The sequence below is a fragment of the Dipodomys ordii genome, unplaced genomic scaffold (assembly GCF_000151885.1).
Source record: "Dipodomys ordii isolate 6190 unplaced genomic scaffold, Dord_2.0 Scaffold56, whole genome shotgun sequence".
NCBI classification, from domain to species: domain Eukaryota; kingdom Metazoa; phylum Chordata; class Mammalia; order Rodentia; family Heteromyidae; genus Dipodomys; species Dipodomys ordii.
This window is the reverse complement of record NW_012267272.1, coordinates 3757460-3782187: the sequence shown is the minus strand read 5'-3', so window position 1 is coordinate 3782187 and position 24728 is coordinate 3757460. Positions and strand designations below refer to the sequence as shown.

At 45.4% G+C, this 24728-nt stretch overlaps 2 protein-coding genes across 2 annotated transcripts in view; both read left to right on the top strand.

Moving 5' to 3' along the window:
• The first annotated feature begins 270 nt into the window (after positions 1-270).
• Fam180a (family with sequence similarity 180, member A) lies at positions 271-9305 on the top strand. Its single transcript, XM_013021549.1, has 3 exons — positions 271-346; positions 7386-7486; positions 8961-9305. The coding sequence occupies exons 1-3, from the start codon at positions 271-273 to the stop codon at positions 9303-9305; spliced, it is 522 nt and encodes a 173-aa protein (XP_012877003.1).
• Positions 9306-14567: 5262 nt separating this feature from the next.
• Slc13a4 (solute carrier family 13 (sodium/sulfate symporter), member 4) overlaps positions 14568-24728 on the top strand; it is a 37755-nt gene continuing 27594 nt past the window's right edge. The window contains exons 1-2 of the mRNA XM_013021653.1: positions 14568-14666; positions 19748-19876. Of these exons, the coding sequence (XP_012877107.1) occupies positions 14568-14666; positions 19748-19876 (228 nt within the window). The remainder of the gene's footprint in view (positions 14667-19747; positions 19877-24728) is intronic.

The window sequence follows — 24728 nt, the reverse complement described above, 5'->3', positions numbered from 1 at the left end:
ATGCCCCGTGACTCATTCCAGATGTGTTCAAAAAACAGAGTCTCTGTGTGGAAGCCCAGATCCCCCAATTCCAGAGAGAGTCGGATTAAGAGAAGTCCATGCTCCTGTCCCACCCAGGAGGCAGTTGGCTGACTCCACCCCGTGGAGGCAGGGGGAGGATATTACCATACTCTTGGAAGGGAAAGGTGGTAAGAATTCACATCATCCCACAGGGAGGAACTCCCAGGCCTACCTGTAGCTCCTGGGCTCCCATCCTGCAGGGAAGAAATGATGTACTGGAAGACGCTGCTGCTTCTGCTATTGTATCAGAGTGCTCAGGCGACTGTGGCCCGCAGGTGGAACCCGGGTGAGTTGCTTTGTACTCATTTCTTTGATGCTCCTTTGCCTTTCTGCAGTATAATCAGGGAGATGGGTCGGAGGGGATAAGCAGAAGGAAGGAAATCAGAAGCCCTGTGGCCCTTTTTTATAGATAAAAAATAGTAATTCATCTCTGCCAATTGCTGTACTCCTGGCATAGCCTCCTTCTGATGAGAAATAGTACTACAGGGCAAAAAAAAAAATCTAAAGCTGTAGATCTGGGACCTTAGGTACCAAACCCAAAGGATTTCCCTTCTGGCCTGCCAGAGGGCTCCTGTCCACTTCATAGAATACGCGCAGACTCTCCTGGCTTCCTCTCTAACTGCTGCCACTGAGCAGACCCTCTCAGAGTAGGTGCCACAGGTGCTAGGATACTGAAGGCCTGTTACATCATGGAACAGAGCAAGGGGCTCTCAGCCTTGGTAGCCAAGAGGGAGACCTCTGCGCTGTCCCTGAACTGGATGCATCTTTGTAGTCAGACACAGTTGCCCAATGGCAGGTGAGAAAAGATAAACACGTCAGCATCCCTTGGCCCACCATCCGCTGCCAAGCCACCATGAGAAGAAAGGGACTCTTAGGAAGGAGGTTCCTTTGTCATTGATGTCCCCTCCCTCAGGATGACGCCCTTTAGAGCTGGGATGGCATCTTTTCTCGGTGCCTGAGAGCCCTGACAGCACCTCGAGACAGTATATTGCTGTCAGGAACTAAGGCAGCAACAATTCCTAGTGTCCATTCTGCACCAGTCTCAACTAAACTGTTGCCACTACTAAAGTCAACATAGCTCAAGCTCCCAGCAAGAACAAGAGAGAAAATAAGGCTTCCACTAATCAGGTCTGACCCAAGTGAGATGAAGGTGGGCACAGTGGCATGGGACCCTCTCCCCTGTTGAGGACAGAGTCAGGAAGGACAGAGAGACCAGTGTGGGAGCAGAGAAGTGCGAGGCGAGGGAGCAGAGCCACAGTGCTATTTGGGATTTTATTCCCTCACGCCTAACCCTGATATTAGGGAATTCCCAGTGCTCTGCCCTGAGCTGGGAAGAAACGACCTCTCTGAGAAAGCATCTTCCTTTTCTCCTCATTGAGTCTCCCCTTCCCTCTCCTTCCCCCCCTTATGTACACACACACACACACACACACACACACACATACACATACACACACACCTCCATGCTCATAGTATGTACAGACATTGGGTTGCACTTGCAAGTGCATTGTCAAACAGGGGGTGCTAATTAATGTGCCTATTAAAAAGATAATTAGCAGGGCACCAGTGGCTCACATCTATCACCCTAGCTTTTCAGGAGGCTAAAATCTGAGGATCACGGTTCATAGCCAGCCTGGGAAGGACTGTCTATGAGACTGCTCTCTCCGCTTCTTTCTCATCAAAAAGCCAGGAATGAAGCAGTGGCTCAAGTAGTAGAGCTCCAGCCTTGAGCACAAAAGCTTAGAGACAGTGCCCAGGCCCTGAGTTCAAATCTCAGAAGTGGCAGGCAACAAAAAGATAAGAGTACTCTTCCTAATGCATAAATTGTTAGAAAGCCAAAAGAGATGATCTGATGGACAATAGGACATCAACACTGCAGCCATTTCACACCCTAAGGTTTAAGTTCTCATTCTAATTGGCTGGGTGATCTCTGGCAAGTCCCTTAACTTTTCTGAGTTTTAGCAATAGTTAGCAACCGTTAAAGGGGAAATGTTTTCCTTCAAGCAAGGTAGAGGCTCTCTGCACAACCGCATCCTAAGGAGGGAAGCTGGTTCCCTCCTCCCTGGGGAAGGTTGGTCTGCGGCAAGTTCAAGGATAGCCAGATCCAAGCCCGGTGAATCCAACAAGGAGGCATGATGCGGCAGCCAGACCTATGTGAGAGATTCAAGATGTGTTTACGGCCCCCAACTGATAGGGAGCTCCTTCAACGTGCATCAAAAGTCTTCTTAGAGTTGTATTTTTTTCTTTTTACTTTTCACATTTGTTTTGCAATTATACCAATACCTAATTCCTACCGTTTTAAGACCAAATCAGAGACACACCCAAAGGTGTAACAATTATTCCCAATATATCCCTTCCACCTTCATCCTATCTCCCACTCCACTGCAGCCCTGATTGAAATCTATCCCCTTGCAAACATCCTGGGAACAACCTCTCCAGTAAGATCTCCTTCCGCCTCCCCCTTCACCTCCCCCCTCCTCCTCCAGCTGATTCCCTCACTCAGAAATAAGCTAAAAAGGGAATATACATGCTGCTGGGCTGTCCCTCTTCCCGCCATTCTCCCAGTTTCCCCCCTGAGACCTGCTCTCTAGGATCCCGCCCTGGAAGGAGTGATTCTTTCCATGCCAGGACCCAGGGCTGCTCCTTGCAGCCCTGCCAGCATGACTAAGACCCATGACTCACCTGTGGTTAGTGTGCCCAACCTAAGAACCCTAGAAACACACACACACACACACACACACACACACACACACACACACACACGCCTCAGGTCCTCCCATTTGACAGAAGACCCACTCAACTTTTTAAAAAGTGGAAGCTATGTATATATTAATTGATGGGCTGGGCTGGGAAGGTGGCTCAGTGGTAGAGCACTTGCCTTGCATGCCTGAGGTCCTGGGTTCGATTCCTCAGCACCACATAAGCAAAAAGAAAAAAGCCGGAAGTGGTGCTGTGGCTCAAGTGGTAGAGTGCTAGCCTTGAGCTGAAGAGCTGAGGGACAGCGCCCAGGCCCAGAGTTTAGGCCCCACGACCAGACCCCCCCCCAAAAAAAATTGATGGGCTGTCTCTATGGTGCAAAACCTGTATATTTTTTTTCTTTATGAAACAGTGTGGTAGGGAAGACAGCCTTGCAGGTGTGTGGTAAAATCCAAGCCATTTTCACATGTGCTTTTTTTTTTTTTTGGTCGGTCATGGGGCTTGAACCTAAGCGCTGTCCCTGCACTCTTCAGCTCCACAGCCACAGCACCATTTCTGGTTTTCAGGTGGTTTATTGGAGATAAGAGTCTCACAACCTTTCCTGCTCAGGCTGGCTTTAAATTGCAATCCTCAGATCTCAGCCTCCTGAGTAGCTAGGATTACAGGTGTGAGCCACCAGCACCTGGCCACCTGTGCTTTGAGAGTTGTATATGCTCTGCCACAGACACACAGGGACCAGTGCTTGTGTTGATGACACCTTACTCACTGCAGGCAGATTGTCACCCCGCCTCGTGAGACCTCCACCACGTCAGGAGGCAGGTCCTGCTGTGAGCACTTGCTGGCAAGAAGAGCAGAGGGTAGGTGAAGAAAGGAAGTGCCCCAGATGGTCCTGCTGGATGGAGGGGAAGAATGGACTGGCATCCAATACATCTGGCACTAGTCTTACTGTCCCATTCACTTCCCCTCCAAAACTTCATGTCCCGGTATGGTAGAGCTTTCCAAGACTGTCCTTCTCCAAGGCTGTTGCTGGAGACCTGCACACAAGAACCAGGCTAAATCCAAACAGTAGCATATTTCCAAAGGGTTGGCACAGGAGAAAAACAAAGTGAGGGAGGTCAGAAGACTCTGGCCAAAGATCTTCCATAGGCCAGAGCTTTCCCTCTCTCTCCACCCACTGTCATCTCCATAGTCTTGCTTCCAGGGACTTAGTAAAAACAGGGTGCTTGTGTGGGCTGGCTGTGGTCTGCAATCTGCCTCCTTTCCAGCAAGCTCCTTGGTACTGCCTGGTTGGTGAGTTACAATGAACATATGACAGGGATGGAGGAAGGTGGGAATTTCAAGCTGGCCTGTCAAAGAGAAGTTTGTCAAGCAGCACGACAAGGTAGGTCATTCCAGCCCTCTGGCTGGGTGTCCAGGCAAGACGGTATGCAGGGGCTAACACATGGGGAGATAGCAATGGCCTCGATGAAATAACGTAAAAAGAGCTTCTTCCAGGCAAGACCAGGGACCCCTCAGAGACAAGGGGAAGGAAAGGTGGAGACCGAAGTCAATGTTACTTTCTATATGGTATCTTGCACTCTGTTTATGTACGTTCATTGCAAATCTTTTTCAGCGTGAATTTAAAAAAAAATAAATGAGCAAAAAGAAGGTCATTTAACAAAGTGGTTGTTTTCCTCCCGCTGTACGCAGGTGCGCAGGTACAGGTGTGGAACAGGCACTCTGGGGTTGTGCCTTGTCCAAGGGGTTACAAAGGAATAAGAAGAGAGCAAAAGAGCACACCTAGGGGCTATAGACATTTGGCCTTGCAGGTCTCATGATTATAAACTGAAGTTAGAGATTTTCTTTACTATGTGATTCATTTAAACCCCACTTAAGAAATAAGGTATTAATAACCAAATACATTCATTCATCGCTAATAACTTCACTGGCTATTCAAAAGCAAAGAAAGCACAGTCTTTGAGCAGATATCCCTACAAGGAGACAACATTGTTTGTTTTATCAGTGAGCTTAGTTTTGGGGTGTGGATGTAGAGTGAAATCTCTGTCCTGACTCAAATTGGGTGGTAGAGGGCAAGTTCCTTTATTTCCAAGTTTCTTCATCTGAAATGAGAAGTTAATACTTTACTCTCTGAGTCCAGAAGAAAGCACCGAGACCACTGACAGGTACCTGTAGCTCCTGAGTTATCAATTACATCTGAGATCACATTTTAACAGCATAACTCTGAGATCCAAAGGTGTCTTTCAACAGAAGACATAGACAAGACATGGTTTAACACCTGAATCAGAAATGTGTGGACCCAGAGCCTGGAGTAGCTCAGCCCATGTGGCATAACACAGTCCTGTTGGTGGATCCTGAATTATAGATGCCTGTTTGTCTGGGGAGTGGAGAAGGATGTGTGTACATATATGTATACACACATGTACACATGCACATATGCATGTTGTATACACGTGTCTATACATGTGTGTATTGCAAAGATAAATTCACAGGCATGTAGATGAGATGTATCTATACATACATACAGGTGTGTGCATCTATGTGCACACAAACATCTACGTGTATGCATGTGTGTACATGCATGTGCATAGACATACATATGTGCAAATAAGTATTTACATGTATAGTATGATTCCTATACTCACCGCACATACTTCCTACAGCAATTAGCCTCTCCCCTACTCCACAGGGCTGAGGCTGTTTCCAAGTATCTCCACCAAAGTATCTCATTCTTAGGTATGAGAATAAAAGAGCTGTTGGAAATGAGTGGCAATTGTTGATCTCGGTTTTGAATCAGGAAGTACTTTCTTCTAGTCTCTCTGAGAATGAGAGGTCCACTTGGGTGAGCATGCTGAATGAGGAAACAATGGAGCACAGTAAGTTTCCAGGAAGGACCATTGGATGGCTGTGATTAGAGGCAGACAGAGAGCTCACCCCGATGCCATTCCCTCCCTAGCCTCCCACCCCCTCCCCATCTGCTGGGGAGGGGGTGAACTCTGTTAAAGGAATAGCACCTTTAATTCTGCAATAAAATAGAAATTATGGGAGGAAAAGGAAAGAAACTGAAATCATTTCTTCCTCCTCCTTCCTTTCATGTGAGAAGAAAAGCATACAGAAAAATAACCGCTCACACTTCCATTTCATCCCCTACTAAGCAAAAGGCAGAGGCAAAGTGCACCCTTCCCACCTTGTGCTTCTACTTGGCACTGATGGGCAAACTGAAACAGAAAGCCCTATTCATCCCAGCCTTGAAGAACTTGTGACAAACGCCGCCATGCCGCCAGGCGCCAGCCATCAGTGCTACCTCTCACCAGCTTTTTCTGGGAAGTGGCAAATTCCTGCAGTGAGCTTTTCCTTTAGCGGAAATGAAACATCAAAGTTGTTTCATTTTTGACCACTTGGCATGGAAATCTTTCTAAAATACTTGATGCTGCCCCTGCCCTCTTTAGCACATTGAACATAATTTAGTACCTTAAATATAATCTGCCCTTTTCTTGAAGGCTCAAGGGCACAATTATCTATGAGCAAGGCTGTCAGTAATGATTACGCTAAGTATGCTGTACAACCTGAAGGGCATGCAAATCCATCATAGCCTATTTTTTTTAATGTTTTCTTTCTGGTAGATCACAACCAAGTGCCTTAAAGCAGCTAAGTCTTTTCTACCATCTGGCAACAGGTTTGAAGTCATTTCTCTACAGTACCCACTATGCAGGGAGGTAGTGTGGCGGTAGCCATGTCCTCTCCTGGCCTCATACAATCCCTGATCATTCCCGAACTCCACCACATTCTGTCTTCTCAGCTAGTTCCCAGCTCCTTTTATCTGCGTCCAGCCATCTTCTGCCAGCTACCATTTCTAACTGAGACCATGGGAAAACAACATTGTCAAGTTGTCAACGTCATTCTACATTCACTACTGCGTTAGCCAGCCCTGGCTGAAACCCTAAGCTCGCCCACAGGGGCCTCAGGAGCTCAGTGCCAGGGTCTTGTAGCAACTCTCTTCTTTTGCCTCCTATATTCAGGTTCTTGGCAGGTCTAAGTCAGATGACTGAAGTAGGCAGAACTATACAAACCCGCAACTATATACGGATAAAAAGAAAAAGGTTGGGTTTTAGAAATGTTTGTCGTTTTAGGGACTCAGTTGTGGAATGTGAGGGTCACTTGCTTGCTTGCTTCTGTTTCATTTGCTTCAGTTTAATGTAAATTCCCTAGCGTGAACATATCCCTAGGCAGATACATTTTTCAAAACTTCCTCACGCCAGGTATAGTAGTACATGCCTCTAATCCCATCTAGGCAGGAGGAGGAGAATCTATCTCAAAAGCCAAATAAAATCAATAAGACTAGAGGCATAGTTCAAGGTGTAGAAAATTTGCTTAGCAAACACATCACCCTGGGTTCACTTCCCCAGAACCACATACACAAAGGAAAACAATCTATTAAGATAGTTTGGATCAGCAGTCAGGCTTGAAATGACTGGTCTGACAAGCCTGGATCTTTCTGGGATATACTACAGGACACATCCACCATAGACTCACTTTATGCCTACCCCTATGCCAGATAGGGACAAGGTCCCATGTATGTACCCATCTGGTACACACAGAAACCCAAGAACTCATCCTCTTGTCTCTTCTAGCCATGCTGTTCCCTGCTGCCCATCGGCCAAAGAAGTCTTCCTCCCTGCCCTTGAACCCAGTCCTGCAGACCTCCCTGGAGGAAGTGGAACTGCTCTACGAGGTAGGTGGAAAGAACCCATCAACCCAAATCACTCAAAGGCATTGCACCTGCTCCGCCTCTTTGAAGAACTTTTGCTGGGTCCCTGAATATTAGTGACCTGGCCTGCAGGGAATGGCCCAGCCTAGTCTGTGGGAGTCAGAGAATGCTATCAGGCTAAAGAATGGTGTGCCTGGTACAATCACTCCTTCCTCATGCGCTATAGCAAGAATGGCTTTAGAAGTTCGATCTGAATGAAATGAAAGATTAGCTTTATCCCATAAGTGCTACTGCCTGCACCCAGGCACTAGAGTCTAACAAATTCCCAAGCAAAGATTTTGTGGAATGACTTGTCAGTCATGTTCAGACAAGGCTACCTGTGGTTGTCTCAGCCCAACCTGCTGTGGGCTGTCCCATTCACTGTCTCATTCACTCAGGTAGATTTCTAGAAGTCTGGGCCACCCTGAAGGCTCTCTTCCTCTATCACTTCTACTTGCTTCACTAAGACTCCTTCCCATAAACCCCTCCAAATCACAGGATAAAAAAAAAACTTTTGAGGCTTCTTGGTACAGGTCAGTGGTAAGATCCTGGGTCCAAGGTCTAAGCTTTAGTTCCTCAGCTGTGTGAGCTTTCTTAAGCCGCTATTTTTCTCTGGGCTTGAAGTTGTTCAATGATTATATGAGTTCAACTGTGATCCCCTCAAATTCCTCTGCAACTTTGACACACATTCTGGTTCTATGCACTAAAAACTGTTTGGTTAAGAAAGAAACAGTTTTCAGGAGCTGAAAACTGGAGATTTCCTACCTTGCCTTGTGTGGCAGACTGGCAGATGCATAGTCTTTTCACAAATGAATTCTGGGAATCACAGAGCAGAGCCATTTTAGAAGACAGCCCCAATATAATGGAAGAAAATGAAAGGTGGAGGCAGAGAGAAAGGATGTAGGATTTGGAGACTCATCATTACAGGCTCAAGAAGCCTGGTACTGGGCAAGAAGGCAAATGACAAGGTCTGCCCCTGTCCTGCAAGCTAGTGAGAAATGAGGACAAATCTCTGCCTACTGCTAACTCTCTAGCACAATTTCCCACATCCTTTCAATTCTCTGCATCTGTTTGAAAAATATCTGGAATAGTCCATTTGAAATTTGGATCTTTGCTGGGTGAGTGAAAGTGATCCATTTGTGACTAGAAATAATATCTGGTCACCTAAATCAAGGCACTGTGGCTTTATGCCAGGCTCTGTTAGATTTGCCCATATTTGTCTTACATACCACTCATGGCATCTCAATGAAGTAGATGTTATTTTTACACCAGGAAATTCAAATCCTTTGTCCACGGTCACTTAATAAGTGGGAAGAAAGAACCGGAACCAAGCTGTCATAGATTCATTCCAAAGTCTTTTGTAGCTACCTTCTTCTATGAACATCTATGCAAATGACCTTCTTTGTGTCTTCAGCAATGGCTGGCTTCATGTCTTTCCACATCCTGTGCTTTTCCCCAGTTCCTGCTGGCTGAACTAGAGATCAGCTCTGACCTGAGGATCTCCATCAAGGATGAAGAACTGGCCTCCTTCCGGAAGGCCTCCAATTTCCATACCATCTGCAATGATGTGATTCCTAAGAGTATCCCAGACATCCGCAGGCTGAGCGCCAGCCTGGCCAGCCGCCCTGGTGTCCTCAAGAAAGAAGACTTTGAAAGGACAGCACTGACCCTCGCCTATGCAGCCTACCGCACAACCCTGTCCCAAGGGTATCAGAAGGATATCTGGACCCAGTCCCTTGTTAGCCTCTTCCAGGCCCTGAGGCATGACCTGGTGCGGTCCTCAGGACCTACAGTGTCTCCCTGAGCAAATGGCCCACACCAGGACCTTGAGGCGGAGGCCAACACCCACAGACATCCAGAAAGTTTATTGTCTATTCTACTTATAGAGGCCAATAATCAAGTACACACCACCAATACTGAGTAGCAGACATAAAATGAGTCACCCCAATGGTAGGTTGCTTTCTATTGGTTCCTGATGGACACAACTAATGTGTGTCATAATGCAACATGAGCTAGAAAACAGACTGGGAATGGTCATGTGGGATACCTTCAAAGGTAGGATGTCTGCTTGGTGACATACAGAATTATAAGGTATGCATGGACACAGAGTGATACACACACACGCACACACACGTGTGAGCGCGCGCGCGCGCACACACACACACACACACACACACACCATAGAACAGAGAAGACCTCATGGAGATTTAGGCATAGCAACAAAGTGGGAGATAGACTCCTTTTGTCTTAAAGGACCAGAGCAATGGGTCGAATGAACATTTTCTCAAAAATTCTATAGTAAATATAAAGAAGAGAAAGCTATACATTCAAATAAATATGTTGTTAGCCCAGGATATACTTGACTTCTCCAAAAGCCATCGAGAAGTCTCAGGCAGAATGTAAGTAATTTTGCCACATGCATGTCTTCACTCCTCCTCTCTGAAGCTATTCTAAGACAGGGAAACAGGAAGGGAACATATAGAAATGCAACCAGTCCATTGATGATTTGCCTTGTGAACAGAGATGCCAAGCTAACTGAGAGGATTCTCCTATGGAAAGAGGTGACACCAATGCCCATACTTGTCTGTCCAAATGCTAAATAATTTAGCATCATCAGAGTTGAGATTTGAGCGCTCCAAATAAAAACGATGTCAGATGATTCAATTTTACCCTTTCAAATGCCAAAATAATTCATTTTAGAAATAGTAATTTAATATATACTTGAACTATATAGAGTTCTAGAGTGTATGTGTGTGAATGTATATACAAATATATATATATATATATATATATGATGTCTTAAGGTTTCATTGGGTATCTTAAGGTAATCACTCAAAACATTCTAATGGAAGAGTGAATGAATCTCTGCAGATTCTTTCTACCTATGTAATTTCTTTAGTCATTTACCCACTGTGAGATGCTACTGGTAGGAGTCTGCATCTGAAAGGTCTTCTAACTGCTGGGGCTCACTCTGCAAGATTCTGTATCTATATCTAGAGAGAGAGAGAGAGATTTACATATATACATATATGTATATATGTAGATATATGTATATATTTACATACACATATATATGTGTATATATATTTATGCAAGTATATATGTACACATATGTATATGTATGTATATATAAATATGTGTATATATATATGGAGAGAGAGAAACATCTCCCCTCCAACCTAGCCCTACACTGTGACAATTTCTTTGGATAGACAAAGGTCTGTGTGCAGTCAGAGTTGGGATTGTACAGAGAAGATGAACCTCACACACAGCTACATTTTATCTGTGACACCTCCTGGATGTAGGCTGGACCAGCAATGCCTCAGTCCCTAGGTTGTGTGCAGTACCCAAACAATCAGCCTTGCAGACCACTCTGAGATGCTACCCTGTCAGAATGGATCTGAGAACTTCCTTCCTTGTCTATCTTTCCCAACACAAGTAGCTGCTCCCAAGGTAGGGTATGTATGAATAAGGGCAATCCAAAAATCACTGGTAGCAATGACAATTCATCACCCCCAAAATAAAAGGCATGTTATGTTCATAAGTCAAGATCTGAATTAAGGTGGCAATTGATGACTGAAAAAAATAATATAAAAAATAGACAGCCTTTTTAAAGGCAAATAAAAACATTGTTTTGGATAACTAGATTCTTATTCTGGAGGCAGATTAATTTTATTCTTAGAGCAGATTAATTTTTCACACACAAAGTTTTCTAAACACCTTGATATACATAAGTAATCAATATGCTTACTATGACCACCTCAAAAAAACCACCTCTATGCCTCATGAATAATAGAGAAGGAAACTGGATAGAAACAAAACTGCCCAATATGCCATATTAACACCTCATTCTACGCATAAACACAACTACATGGGGTTGTATTTCTCCAGAGACTAATTTAGGAATAATACAGGGAAAACTTGCCAATGACTTATGGAAGCATTTCTGCAGTTTCTATACAGCTGGGAAACAGAGATCTAAAATGTTCTAGAAGCACAGGACATCGGTGGTGGCTCATGCCTATCATCCTAGCTTAGGAGGATCACGGAAAGTCAGTGACTCTTATCTCCAATAAACTACTCAGAAAAAGCTGGACGTGGTGTTGTGGCTCAAATGGTAGAGTACTAGCCTTGAGCACAGAGAGGCTCAGGGACAGCACCCAGGCCCTAAGTTCAAGTCCCAGGACCAGCAAAAAAAAAATCTGGAGGCTTCCTTGCTGGTTATCTCTGGTGTCACTTGGCAATGACAAACATCTTGCCTGTTGAAACTTTCATTGCTCTGTCAGGCGATCTTGACTCTAAATCTTATTTCAGAAGGTAAACTGGCCTAAATCTAGGTGTTCATTAAGTGACTTCACACAATATCCCTTTCTTTCATTTAATACCCTACTATTAAATAAATAACATCTAACTTGGATTCTTAACTACATTTAAGTATACAGCATGGTAGTATACGCATTGGTTTTTGGAATTTTTTTTTCATTTTGTTTTGCTTTTCAGGGCTGGAGATCAGACCCAGATCAGACCCTATTTGGCCCTCCCTCCTGAGCCCACAGTCCTTGGACATTTATGTACAACAGACTTCTAAGATTATTTTTTTTTGAAAAACCAAAATTCTAGACCTTTTAAACAACTTCCCTCGGCCCCTTCCTCCCAGCCCTTGGTGTTCATGGTTCTACTTCCTGTTCTTAAGGGTTGAACTGTTCTTTTGAGGCCACAGGGTCTGGGGAGGTGATGGATGCTTGGTGACTGGATCATGTGGCTGGCTGGGCTCCAACCTGGGGTGGGAAAGAGAAAGAAGGAAGGGAGGAAGAGAGGAAGGGAAGGAGAGAGGAAGGGAGAGAGGGAGGGAGGAAACAGAAAGAAGAAAAGAAAGAATGAACATGTTTTTAAAGGAGAATTGTTTAACTGTTTTAGGAACCTCATACAAGTAAAATCTTCCTTGTATTTCATGAACATTGCATTCTGGGGAGTGTTTTCTTCATCTTGACAGTAGATGGTTCATCTTATTTGATAAATGTCACCCAGGATGTAATAAAAATGGAACAATTAAAATTACTAAACTTACCAGAATTTTATTATCCTAGATTACCTCACCAAAGACTGAAGTAGCTCCTAGATTTGACAGGGAATGTTGATTCCCACCATTCTTTTATTATTTATCATCTCCTGATTAGTTACCACCAGAACACCACTCATGGTCTTGCTCATTCTGAGTTTCAAAATTATTACTCCTCCCCGCAAAAAAAACCAGAAGCTAGAATGTAATAAATGTAATCTTTAAAATAAGCCTTCAACATGAAGGCAAAGAGATGAATGATCATAGTCCATCCTACAAGATAACTGCTAAGATCTGCCCACAGTAGCACTTATATTAGATGTGAAGAAGAACTGAATTTTTGGAGTCACTTCTCGGTCACCTAGTTACTTTATCTTTAGACAGCTGTAGCTATTGCTGCAGATCTTAAGAGACACCATTTCTCAAATCCTATTCATCTCTCTTGATTCTGGCCAGCATCTCCCAAATGAAGATGATGTTGCCATGGACTGCCATTTCAGGGTCTTTTTTGTTCTAGTTTCCTTGTTCCAAATGCTAAGTGCTTCTGCAGATCTGTAAGCAGGAGAAATTCCACAATCTAACTACTGTGGAGGCTTTATCCCTGAATTTACCCATTTCGCCCCATCTTTCCACCTCTATCCTGCATACCAACCAAAGAAGGCCTCCTACTTCCTTTTGAGTAAAGATCCGCAGAGAATACATGCATCCTGGTCTTTTCCTGAAACACCATGTAGACTTTTCCAAGAAGTTCTGAGGTCTTTCTCTTCCAGCTCGTACTTCCTCCCTGCTCAGACCTTTGCATGCCAGGTGTTGAAACGATCTTTGACAGCAGAGAAATCTGAAAGGCTTTATATTGTACGTTCTGGAATGAATTTATCCAGAATTAGTATTATATTTTCTCCCTGCTACCACTGGCATTATCTTCCTAAAACTCAGGTCAGCAAGTGACTCTCCCAGGGAAATTAAAAAAAAAAATGTGTCTCATGCTTGGAAACAAAGCAGTGCTTGGGGAAATTGGATCATGTTTAGGATGATGCTTGCACTCCGGCCCCTAGGATGTTTGAGAAATGGAAAAATAAGCTTTACAAGCTGCCTAGATCCTGCAGAATCAGCAGGCCCCTGCTGTGTCCAATCAGGAACTGCCTTTGGAAGTGATAGTGACTCATTCTTTGCAACTTGCTGATTGGCTTTGAGGGATAGGTGGAGCTACTGCCCCGGTCCCTGCTTCCCATTGGTAAATGGGCGTCAAAGGTGGGCCTCCCAACAAATTTTATCCTGTGACAAAAAGGAATGTCCTGGGATTTTTTTCCCCCACTGCTTTGGAGGCCCAGGCTCCAGGCAAATGATAAGAAACTAATGTGAAGGAAAGAATTTTGAAACAAGTGAAGGTATCTAGGCTTGGGAGAGCACAGCAGTGCCATCTGAGGGCTGCCTGGGCTTCTTGAGCAGAGCAGGTGCTTGTGATAAGTCCAGAGGTCACCAGGGTTTTGCCAATAGTGAGCCAGGTAAGAGACGACACAGGTGCTGCTCAGCACGGGCCATCAGAGAGACAGAAGGTGATGGAGAGCACAGTAGGCTCTTAGTGGTGTGTTTTTGCTTTTGTTTCAAAACTTTTAAATGATTCTTCAAGGCCGTTCCCTAGCAGCAGCCAGAGCGTACTTTTAATTGCTTCTGAGGGCTTTTGCTGACACCTGGAATGAAGTTTACTCTCTTGCTAAGCATGCAGAGCGGGAACTCACCATGTTCCCATTTATAATCCTTTCCCAGTTCCTTTTCGATGGCCATAAAACCATGTTCATCAATCCAACCTAAGGCAGAAGGCAAGGAGTCCAGCCTTCTGTGCAAACAGGGTGCGACAGCCCTGCTTCTCGGCCCCCAAGACCAAAGAAGACTTCTCTTAGGAGCCAAGAAAGGTGGAAGGAGTCTTCCTGGACAGAGAGGTTCACAGTGCACAGCCAAGGCTGTGGCCGCATCGCGTCGGGGGTAAGGAGAGGAGACAGGGTCGCCATGGGCTTGTTCCAGGCCGTCCTCCACTCTCGGAACCTGCTGCTGGTCATCTGCGTCCCTCTGCTGCTGCTGCCTCTGCCCATCCTCCACCCCAGCAGTGTAAGTAGCCATCTGTCCCCTCCCGCCAGGACTTCAGATGGGGGGGAGGAAGACGTGAGGGAATGGGGTGCTTGTGCAGTACCCCAAAAGAGATCATTGTGGGTTGCAAAGAATGGACATGGTTATCTGACAGGAGGCCAAAATACTGGCTTCCTATAACCGTACTTTTCACCGTCTCATCTTACAGCTCTACAACCTTCTTCTGGGTGCCAGAACTGGGGGGGGGGGGGGGGGGGCAGGAGGAAGGAAGAGTCTGTGGCCAATAATGTTTCACAAAGGTCAGAGGGCAGATGGATGGACAGATAAGAAGGACATACTTGCAAGCCCTTATTTGTCAGTGGTCAGCCTGTAACATCTTTATCTCAGTGATACAGGAAGAACTTCTGATCCTGACACTGGACAAGGATGGGGGTTGGGGACTGGACAGCACTGTGGAGTCTATCCACGGTCTGTGGTTAGGACACAGTGGGCTCTGGTGACAAGACGTTGAAACCCATCATTGTTAACATTTCCTATGAACTTTCCAGAAGGAATGTTTATGTTGGCATGCTGTCTCGTTGCCATGTATATGGCCCTGCAATTAGGTGTATCATCTGTACTTTCTCCCCTGTGTCCTTGAAAGGTAGACATGAAGTGATGTAACACAAAGAAATGAGAGCCCCCACATTCTAGACCGTGATCCGCTTTGTAACCATGATTCTGGGAGCAGAGGACGGAAGCTTTGACTGGCATTAACCTTGCTTCTCTTAACTCCTACTTATCTACCTTCCCTTCCTTTCTCTGCCTTCCTGGCTCTAACTTTACCCCTTCCCCTAGCTGCCACTGGTTTCTAGATGTTAGGTAACATAAGCTAAGTAACGATGATTGCGGGTGAGGAAGAGCATCTCCCCTTCAGCTCCCAGAGTAACTTGGTAACTTAGTAAGCTGGTAACCAAGATTAAAAGTTAAGGAGAGGATTAGGATGGCTTTCTTAAAACCAAACTGACTTCAATCATTAGTGAGAAAATAAACACTGCAGATTGCCAGGGAGGCACTGGATTAGCCCTGAGCTGGAATGAGCTGGCAGCGGTTGCTACCGGTGTGTTCCTGAGCTGTGCATCAAATCACTCCATTTTCTGCGTTGAGCAAATTGTGTTGATTTTGTTTTCTTTACTGTCCATGGTTTTTTGTTTTTTTTACTCAGTGTCAGCTTGATTTAAGGGATGTTCATAAGCGACAGTGTCTCCTCTTCTCTGCGGCCATGTTAAGGAGTTCCTGTCTCACTTTAGATCCTATCTCGTTCTTGGGAACATCAACCACTACCCACAGGGAGCAACATCTAGATACCTCACACAGACGCTCAAGCTTGCCTGTCTTCATCCCTTCCAACTTTCTGTGCCAAGTCCTGGAAATTCCTGGATGGACTTGTTGCCTTGGGCTAGAGTGGAGAGGGCTGGCTGAGCCCCTGAGCAAGAGCTGCTGGCCTGCAGTTTTGATAGTTCAATATATGACATGCCACAGCTACCTTTTAAGAGGTATCAAAAGGACCCTTCTTGGGCTGGGAATGTGGCTTACTGGTAGAGTGCTGGCCTAACATACATGAAGCGCTGGGTTTGATTCTTCAGTACCACATACACAGAAAAAGCCAGAAGTGGTGCTGTGGCTCAAGTGGTAGAGTGCCAACCTTGAGCAAAAGAAGCTCAGGGACAGTGCCCATGCCCTGAGTTCGAGCCCCAGAACAGGGGAAAAAATTACCCCTCTCCCCTCCCTTTTTTGTTGTTCAGCTCACTAAATCTGGATGTCCAGACTGTTTATCATATTACAGAAGGAAGACGTTAGGGATGGAGTGTAGCTACTAACACTGAATAGAGCATTTGTCTAGTGTACATGACAAAACTCTAGCACTGACCAAAAGAGAGAGTCAAGAGGAATATCCATCCCCAAAGCCTTCTTCACTATCTCCAGTGAGGTAGAAGTTTCACCCCAATCTCCAGAGCTCACTTTTGTCATTTAGAACAGTAAATGAACAGACTTCCAGCAAGATTTGAATGAGATGTCTCTGGGGTGGTTTTGGAAAGGAATGGTTCCAATCCTAAGTTGGTAGCAAGGTAGGAAATATCCTACAGAGGGAAATGCCACCTCCTTTTGACACTCTACCTTTTTCTGTTGCGTCTAGTGGTTGTTTTGATATGTTTTAAGTTTTGGGGACAGAATCTCAAACCCCACTGAGGCTCAAACTCACGACCCTCCTGCTTCAGCCCCTCAAGTGCTGAAATTGCACCTCTAGGTGCTCCCTCCCCCAATTTTAAACAAAAGTAACAAAGAACTGACAACACTGGCACTCCTTGAATACCCACCAATGCCTGTTGATCCGTGGTACTGATACAAAGAACTAGGGGTTCCAGAATATTCTCCCCAATATGAGAAGAGAGGATTCACTTCAGCTAGCACTGCCAGACATGAGCCAGATGTAGGACACCAGGCCCGTAGGGGGCGCTGCTGTGGATTCCTGGCTACCTGAGCTCACATCCTCTACTCAATCATAAGTCACCTGTGAAGGGGCAAAAGCAAGTTGATGTAGAGTCCATGAGGGAACTAAGTGAGAAACAGATACAACACATTCTAAAGGTGTCTTCCATCCATTCTTCTACTTACGCTAAAGAAAAGTCCAGATACTTTTTAATGGTAGGAGTGTTCTTAATTCTAGGGAGTGGGGAAGGAGTAGTTGGCCCATGGACTTTCCCCAATAACCTATTCTAATTCCTACGTAGTTACAGATGAAAAGTGTGTCTAAATTCGAATGAAAATGGTGCATGGCAGAAGTACAGTCCGTGCCCAACTCCCCCAACCCCAGGCTCCCACCCTCCCCTCTTGTACCTAATCACTTAATTGGTGTGGATAAGAGCTTTCCAGTGAGGGGGAGAGATTCCCTCCCTTTATCTGCACCTGGAATTAAGACCAGTTATTCTTGTCTCTGTTTCTTCCCAGCACAAGTAGGTGAGCTCCTGTGTGGAACTCCCTTCCTTAAGTATTTTTAAGTCTACAACAGAGAGAGCATTTCTCTAAATTGCATTCCTTTTCCAAATGGTATCAATTCTATTGTCTCTTCGGCACCTTCCATAGTTTCATCTTCTCTCTGATCTCGTGTCCCAGTTGGAAATCTCAGTGGGAGCTAGAGTCACCGATCTGTGGGCCCTGTACTCCATAATCCATGGCTGTCAGTCAGGTAGGAGCAAGGTCCAGTCCAGCCAAGGAGGTTCATCGCTTCTGCTGCTCCTTGCTGACCACAGTGACCTTTTGTAGCTTTTATGCAAGTGTTTGAAGAGCTTATTTTCAACTCCAGGGGCTACAAATGGAACAGGATTTGTCAGGTTCCTTGATCAGCTGCCAGACTCAGGCTAGCTCAGACCTGCATCTCAGTGGTTCAGAACCATGTGAAAATGGAAGCTCCCCCAGCTGACTGTATTGTCTATACAATGGCCCTCTGAGTAAGAGCTTCAAGATGTAACGATTATTAAGACCTTGGACATCGACGTCCCCCGAGAGTCAGCCCTGACCTTCTTAAAACCTATTCATCAGCATCCTTCAGAACAACCAGTTATTGGAGGCCAAGGTTACGGAGGGCTGGGTTTGATAAACGCATCACACTTATTTACCCTGGACACCCCTGGTTGTACAGTGACCAACCTACTGAACTGGAAAAAAAATGCTGGCAAATTTCCAGGTCTCCCTTTCTGTCTTCAAAACTATTTCTATGACATCAGGCTGAGGTCTCTAAGAGCAGTGAGCACCATGTGGGGGTGTCAAAACTAAGAAGTGACTCCTGGCAGCAAATGGGCAGAGGCCAAGGTGTTGCTAAAACATCTCTGCACAAAGCCACCCCACAACAAAGAATTGTTCAGGCCTAAGCATCAGAATCAGACTCAAGAAAACCTGAGCCAGGAATGTATTCTTCTTCCTCCTCTAAAATGAGCGATCTGGTCTTTGAATCACCATTTTTCCCTAACTCTCTCCCCTATCAAGATTCTATTCAGTCTCTTTCTATCTCACTCACACCTACCACACATACACACACACACACACAGAAAAAGACTTACCTGTTCAGTCTATTACAATATGATAGAGCCTCAAGTCAAACATTAAAGGGGAAATAGTCAATAGTTCTTGCATAAAACTTATTGGGTTCAAATTTACTACTAATCTGGGCACAGTGTCACACCCCTGAAGTCCCAGTTATTTAGGAGGCTGAGATGAGGATACCTTGAGCACATGGGTTTGAGACCAGACTGGACAACATGGTGAAACCCTATCCCCTCCCCCACCCCCGCCAAAGAAAAGAACACGTTAAACTGAGTGGTTTCAGCAATTAGTTCAAAAGCAGGGGGGGTTAATTCCACTAAAGCAATTTTGAAGTCTTCAAGTAAAGTGTTACCTGGGATACAATATAGAAATCAAATGGAAGCAGGTCGCCTTTGATTGGGGTGACGCTGGATTCAAGGCCTATTGATGCCTGGGAGGTGCTTAAGATACACCGAGGACGCCCAGCCCAATGAGAACACAGTTATGGGCTGACCTTGAGGATCATTTCTCTCATATGGGAACATAGCACACACATACCTGTGCTGAACTCAGGTTGGCTGACCTCAGCCTCACCTGTGAACCAATCACACACCTGGATCTCATCTTCAGCTACTCTAAGAATTGCTGGTGTCATCTGATCAACCTGATCAGCCCCCCCAGTCAAAGCTCTGACTCCACTTTGATCAATTACAACCTTGGGTCTGGATGTTTTACACAATTCTGCTCTCCACCTTCCATAGTTTCAGGGACCAGCAGAACTGTAGGATCAGAAACCCCCGGGTCCAGCCGTCACCTTGCTAAACACACACACCACATGCCAGACGGGCCACCCCCCCACATGAAAAGAGCTACCATAACCTCTTCAACAAAGGAAGGAGAGGCCCCAAGGGATATCTACCACACTCACCTGCCACATACAGCTTTGTATCTCCTAGGACTGTGTCCAGGGGTCCACATGGAAGGCCAAGTGTCAGCCCGGGGTGACTGTCATATAACTAGCCACCTCTTTCCTCTCCCTCCAGGAGGCCTCCTGTGCTTATGTGTTGATCGTGACGGCTGTGTACTGGGTGTCCGAGGCGGTGCCTCTTGGAGCTGCTGCCCTCGTGCCTGCCTTCCTCTATCCATTCTTCGGAGTTCTCCGATCCAGTGAGGTTAGTCCACCGGTGAGCCCGCCCCCTGCTCAGATCCTGCTGGGCCAATGATGGAAAGTGATGTAGACTACCAAAGCACTCTGGAGGAGGGGCTTCTTCCACCTGCTCAAACAGCCCCTGAGCACCTTCTATTCCTCCCCCTCGGCCTACCCTTCTCGTCTCCTTCAAACCACTCAAAACTCGAGTCTTCAGGAAGCCTTCATTGATTAAACACACCTGATTGCTCCTTTAGTTGGAACTATATGATTGGTACTCTACAAGTAGGTTGTGATGGATCTTTTTCAGCCTCTTTATAGATCCAGTTGGATCACTAAGCACACAAAGGCAGAAAGCAGACCTCCCATTTGTTAGCTATCTCCCTATACAGCTGAGCCTAGAAAAGTAGATGCTTGCTGGGTGCTGATGGCTTACACCTGTAACACTAGCTGCCTGGGAGGCTGAGCTCTGAGCACTGAGGTTTGAAGTTAGCTAGGTCAGAAACGTCTGTGAGACTCTTTTCTTCAAATAACCATCAGAAATCTGGAATAGAGGTATGGATTAAGTGCTAGAATGCCAATCTTGAGTGAAAAAGCCAAGTAATAAGGGGAATCAAGCTTCAGTACTTACTGGTGCATGGACTTGTGCACATACACGTACACACAGATAATCAATGTTTGTTGACTTATAACTTATTCCAGATTGTGCATGACTGTTCTCTACCTACAGTCTATTCACTTCTATGACATTCTCTAAAGCTCTAACAGAAATTGTTGATATCAAGCCCATCTTGTGGCCACATTTCAGAGCAAACATTTACTCCTATTATAAGTAAAGAAGAAGAAAATAGCCAGGGAAGGAACAAGATGAATAAGGTTCTTGTTTATTCACACCTGGCTCCATTTGGGAGGTCTTATGGTCTCTGATCTCTGCTCAGAGTTTCTGATGATAAAAACTGACTAGCAGAAGTATGATAAAAGGCAGAAGAGCACAGAAAAATAAAGAAAGGGAACTAATGTTTGCATTCTACAGTACAAAGAATTGGGCACTATATCAAGTGCTGTATTTGTTATTTACGACAGAACTTCTAAGATCTATAAGGCTGGTGTTAATATTTCCAAGCATGAGGAAAGAGACTCAGAGAGTTGGAAACTTACCTGAAGTCACATGACAGAAAGTGAAAGAACTAGGTTCAAATTCATATTTACTAGACTTCAACATCTATTTTTTTCTTTTTTTCTTTTTTTTTTTTTTTTTTTGTGGGTCGTGGGCGCTGTCCCTCAGCTCTTCAGCTCAAGGTGAGAGCTCTACCACTTGAGTCACAGTACCACTCCCGGTTTCAGATGATTAATTAGAGATAAGAGTCTCACAGCCTTTCCTTCCCAGGTTGGCTCTGAACCATGATCCTCAGATCTCAGCCTCCTGAGTAGCTAGGATTACAGGCGTGAGCCACCAGCGTCCGGCTCAACATCTATATTCTTGGTTATTAAGGTGCAAGGAACACATTGTGTATTTTAAAAGGTACCAGTGATCCTAGCATGTAATCCTAGCTACTCAGGAGGCTGAGATCTGAGGAGTGTGGTTCCATGATCCAGGAACCATGTGGAACCATGATCCAGGGCAGAAATGTCTGTGTGACTCTTATCTACAATTAACCACCCAAAAAGCCAGGAGTGGAGCTGTGGCTCAAGTGGTAGAGTACTAGCGTTAAGAGCAAAAGGGACAGCACCCAGGCCCTGAGCTCAAGCCTCAGTACTGGAGAGAGAGAGAGAGAGAGAGAGAGAGAGAGAGAGAGAGAGAGAGAGAGAGAGAGAGAGAGAGAGAGAGAGAGAGAGAGACTATGTGCTTCATGATATAATCGATCCATAGTGTAAACTAAGAACTATAAGTCTCTTGATCTCTGTAATATGAGAAAAGAGGAATGAATCAGAGCCTCTGGACCTCTGGGAAGTCTTAAACCTGGATAACAGACCTTTGTTGAAAGTCCAAAGATAGAACTATGTGATCTCTTAACCATCATGCTGCAGAGAACATTTTGTGTATCTATAGGACAGACTTGTTTTGACCTTCGGTTTCTTTTTCTTCTTTCTATGAGTATTCCTGTTCTCAGAGTCTCAGAAAGGAGAGGCTACCTGCACACTGCCAGCTGAGCCTTTATCCCTGGAGACAAGCACAACAGCGACATCCTAAGGGGCAATACAAAAACCAGTCTGGGACGAGAACCGCCAGGCAGTCCCTCCAATGTTTCCTATTCTTTTATGGAAATAGAATAGGTATAGTGGGTTTTTGTATCTACCGAAAGAAAAATCAAACTTACATATGACTTTTCTTAAGCAAAGTGTACAAACTTGTTCTGCAGGTTTCCTTTCTAAATTATAAAAAAAAAAGAAAAAGGAAAAGGAAAACCTCCCTCATAGGGACAGGGGGCGAAAGTAGAGGGTAGTGAAGGAAAACACTGGAGCTTGGAAAGACCTGAATCCTAAGTAGCATTCTAAAGTGAGATAACTAATGGTTTAGAGACTTAATCTTTGTATTTCTCCACAGGCAATCTAAAGACCAACAGTGTGCTTTTAGCTTTAAAGTAGCTGAAATCTCTCTTTCTCCCAGGGCTGTCCACAGCTGGACTCCCATAGGTGGTCCTGTCAGTCCATCTCCCTGTAGAGATGTTGCTAGGCAACACCTATCCAAGAACGGTCCCTTTACACAACCAGGAAGACCCAACAGGGAAAGGCTGGGGAGGCAGCAGTTTGTTGGGGTTCACTTGACTTTAAAAAAAATTATTGTTAAGTTGTTGTACAAAGAGGTTACAATTCCATATTGACTTGGCTTTACAGAGAGAGAGACAGAGACAGACAGAGAGAGACAGAGAGAGAGATAGAGGAGGGGAAAAATAATAACAAAAAGCTAGTCCTGAGGAATTAATCGTGGCTATTGCTGCAGGCCGGAGGAGTGTGAGGGCATGTTTTCTCATTTGAGGAGAAAAATCTTAATCTGATGAAGTAGCTTTGGCCAGCAGTGATAGTGCTGAGCTACAGGGAGCAGCTTGATCCAAATATAGTCTGCTGAGCTGACTTTCCTAGCTCAGATGAGAGGAATCTATCAAAAGGGTGGACTATGTGGGTTGTAGCCCTTTGTGAACCAGTTAACTTTACAGAAACTATCTATCTCTAGTGGCTAACCAATGCTGTGGCTCCCGAAGCACACCGCCAAATCATCTGTGTGCCATGCTCCAAACCCAACTTGTGCTTGACCATCCCCCAACTATGACTTCAACCATTCATCCACCTTGGAATATTCTCTCCAATTTCTTCAACTTTTAAAATCCTACTGTCTTCCATGAACCTTTGCCAAAGGCTCAACTGGGGCTTGAACTCTGGGCCTGGGCACTGTCCCTGAGCTCTTTTTTGCTCGAGGCTAGCACTCTCCCACTTGGAGCCACAGCACCACTTCTGGTTTTTGAGTGGTTCCTTGGAGGTAAGAGCCTTGTGCAAACTTTTCTGCCTAAGCTGGCTTTAGAACTGTGAACCTCAGATCTCAGCCTCCTGAATAGCTAGGATTACTATCATCTTCTCTCCTCTCCGCCTCTTCTATGTTGCTTGAGGTATTGATAGCCATATCAATCTATTTGGCTGATTTACTTTCTGTAGTAGAAGGACACACAGTGTCTACCAGAAGTAGTGTTGAGCTACAGGCATGGAATATGAATGCAAGAGCTCGGGAACAGCTTTTAGGGAAAACCCAGGCCTAGGAACTACTTTGAGTAGTAATTACTACTCTCTTCTACCTCCAGCATGTGCACACTCAGACAGACAGACAGACACACACACACACACACACACTCCTCCTTAGCTATGAGCTGTCTCCTTGGCCCTGAACTACAGGCCTCTGGAGGAACAGAAGCAGCCCCAGCTGGGATCACAAGTTGTCCCCACAGCCAATTGGTGCTTGTGTCTGATGTCAGGAATCTTCTTCCCTCTTAGCTCTTGATCTTTCTGACCTTCTGAATGTCTGCCCGTAGCCTAGACCCTGCCTTTCTCTATTTGTATAAACCCAAGGGGCATTTAACTCTGAGCTCTGCCCTTTTGGCTTCTGCCCCGTGGGGGCTGAGCCTCCTTCTGCATGCAGGCCCTGTAGGCATATGAGCTGAACCTCAGGCCCGTCACCTGCCTATGCAGATCAGCTATGCTCCTCACCCTAAGCCATCCAGGCACAATTCCAGATGTCACATATCTCATCCTTGTGCAGCACCATAGATCTTGTAGGATCTTGAGAAGACTTACCTCAGTGTTAAGGGGGAGCCAACCCAGGGACCTAAAGGATTGTACTGCCAAACTGTTCAGGTGAACAAAATAAGCCTCAAAGTAAGTCCATTACTAGAACCCGCCAGTAGCCTTTCAAGGAGGCTGTGACATCTTGGCTCTTTGAAGTGGCATGCCTACAATTCACTGTGCTCCCGAAGGAACCCCACCGAATGCCACCTGAGTCTATGGCAGGAGAGTAGACACCATCACTTCTGTGTATCCTCTGGCTCAAAACAGGGAGGGGTGCTGGGGGGGTCAGAAGATTCCTGCCACCATCATGGGCAGGTAGAGAGGGTCAGGATTCAGGTTTGGAGCAGAGTAGAACTCAGCCTGAGCCCAGCATTGTCAACTGACTGAGCAAGTTCTGCAATGACATCTACATGCCATTTACTCATGACAGTATAGAAATATCTATGAAAACATCCCTCAGCCAGGCACCAGTGGCTCATGCTATAATCCTAGCTACTCAGGAGGCTGAGATTTGATGATTGCAGTTCTAAGCCAGCCCTGGCAGAAATGTCCCCATGAGACTCTTACTTCCAATTAACCACTCAAAAACCAGAAGTGGAGCTGCA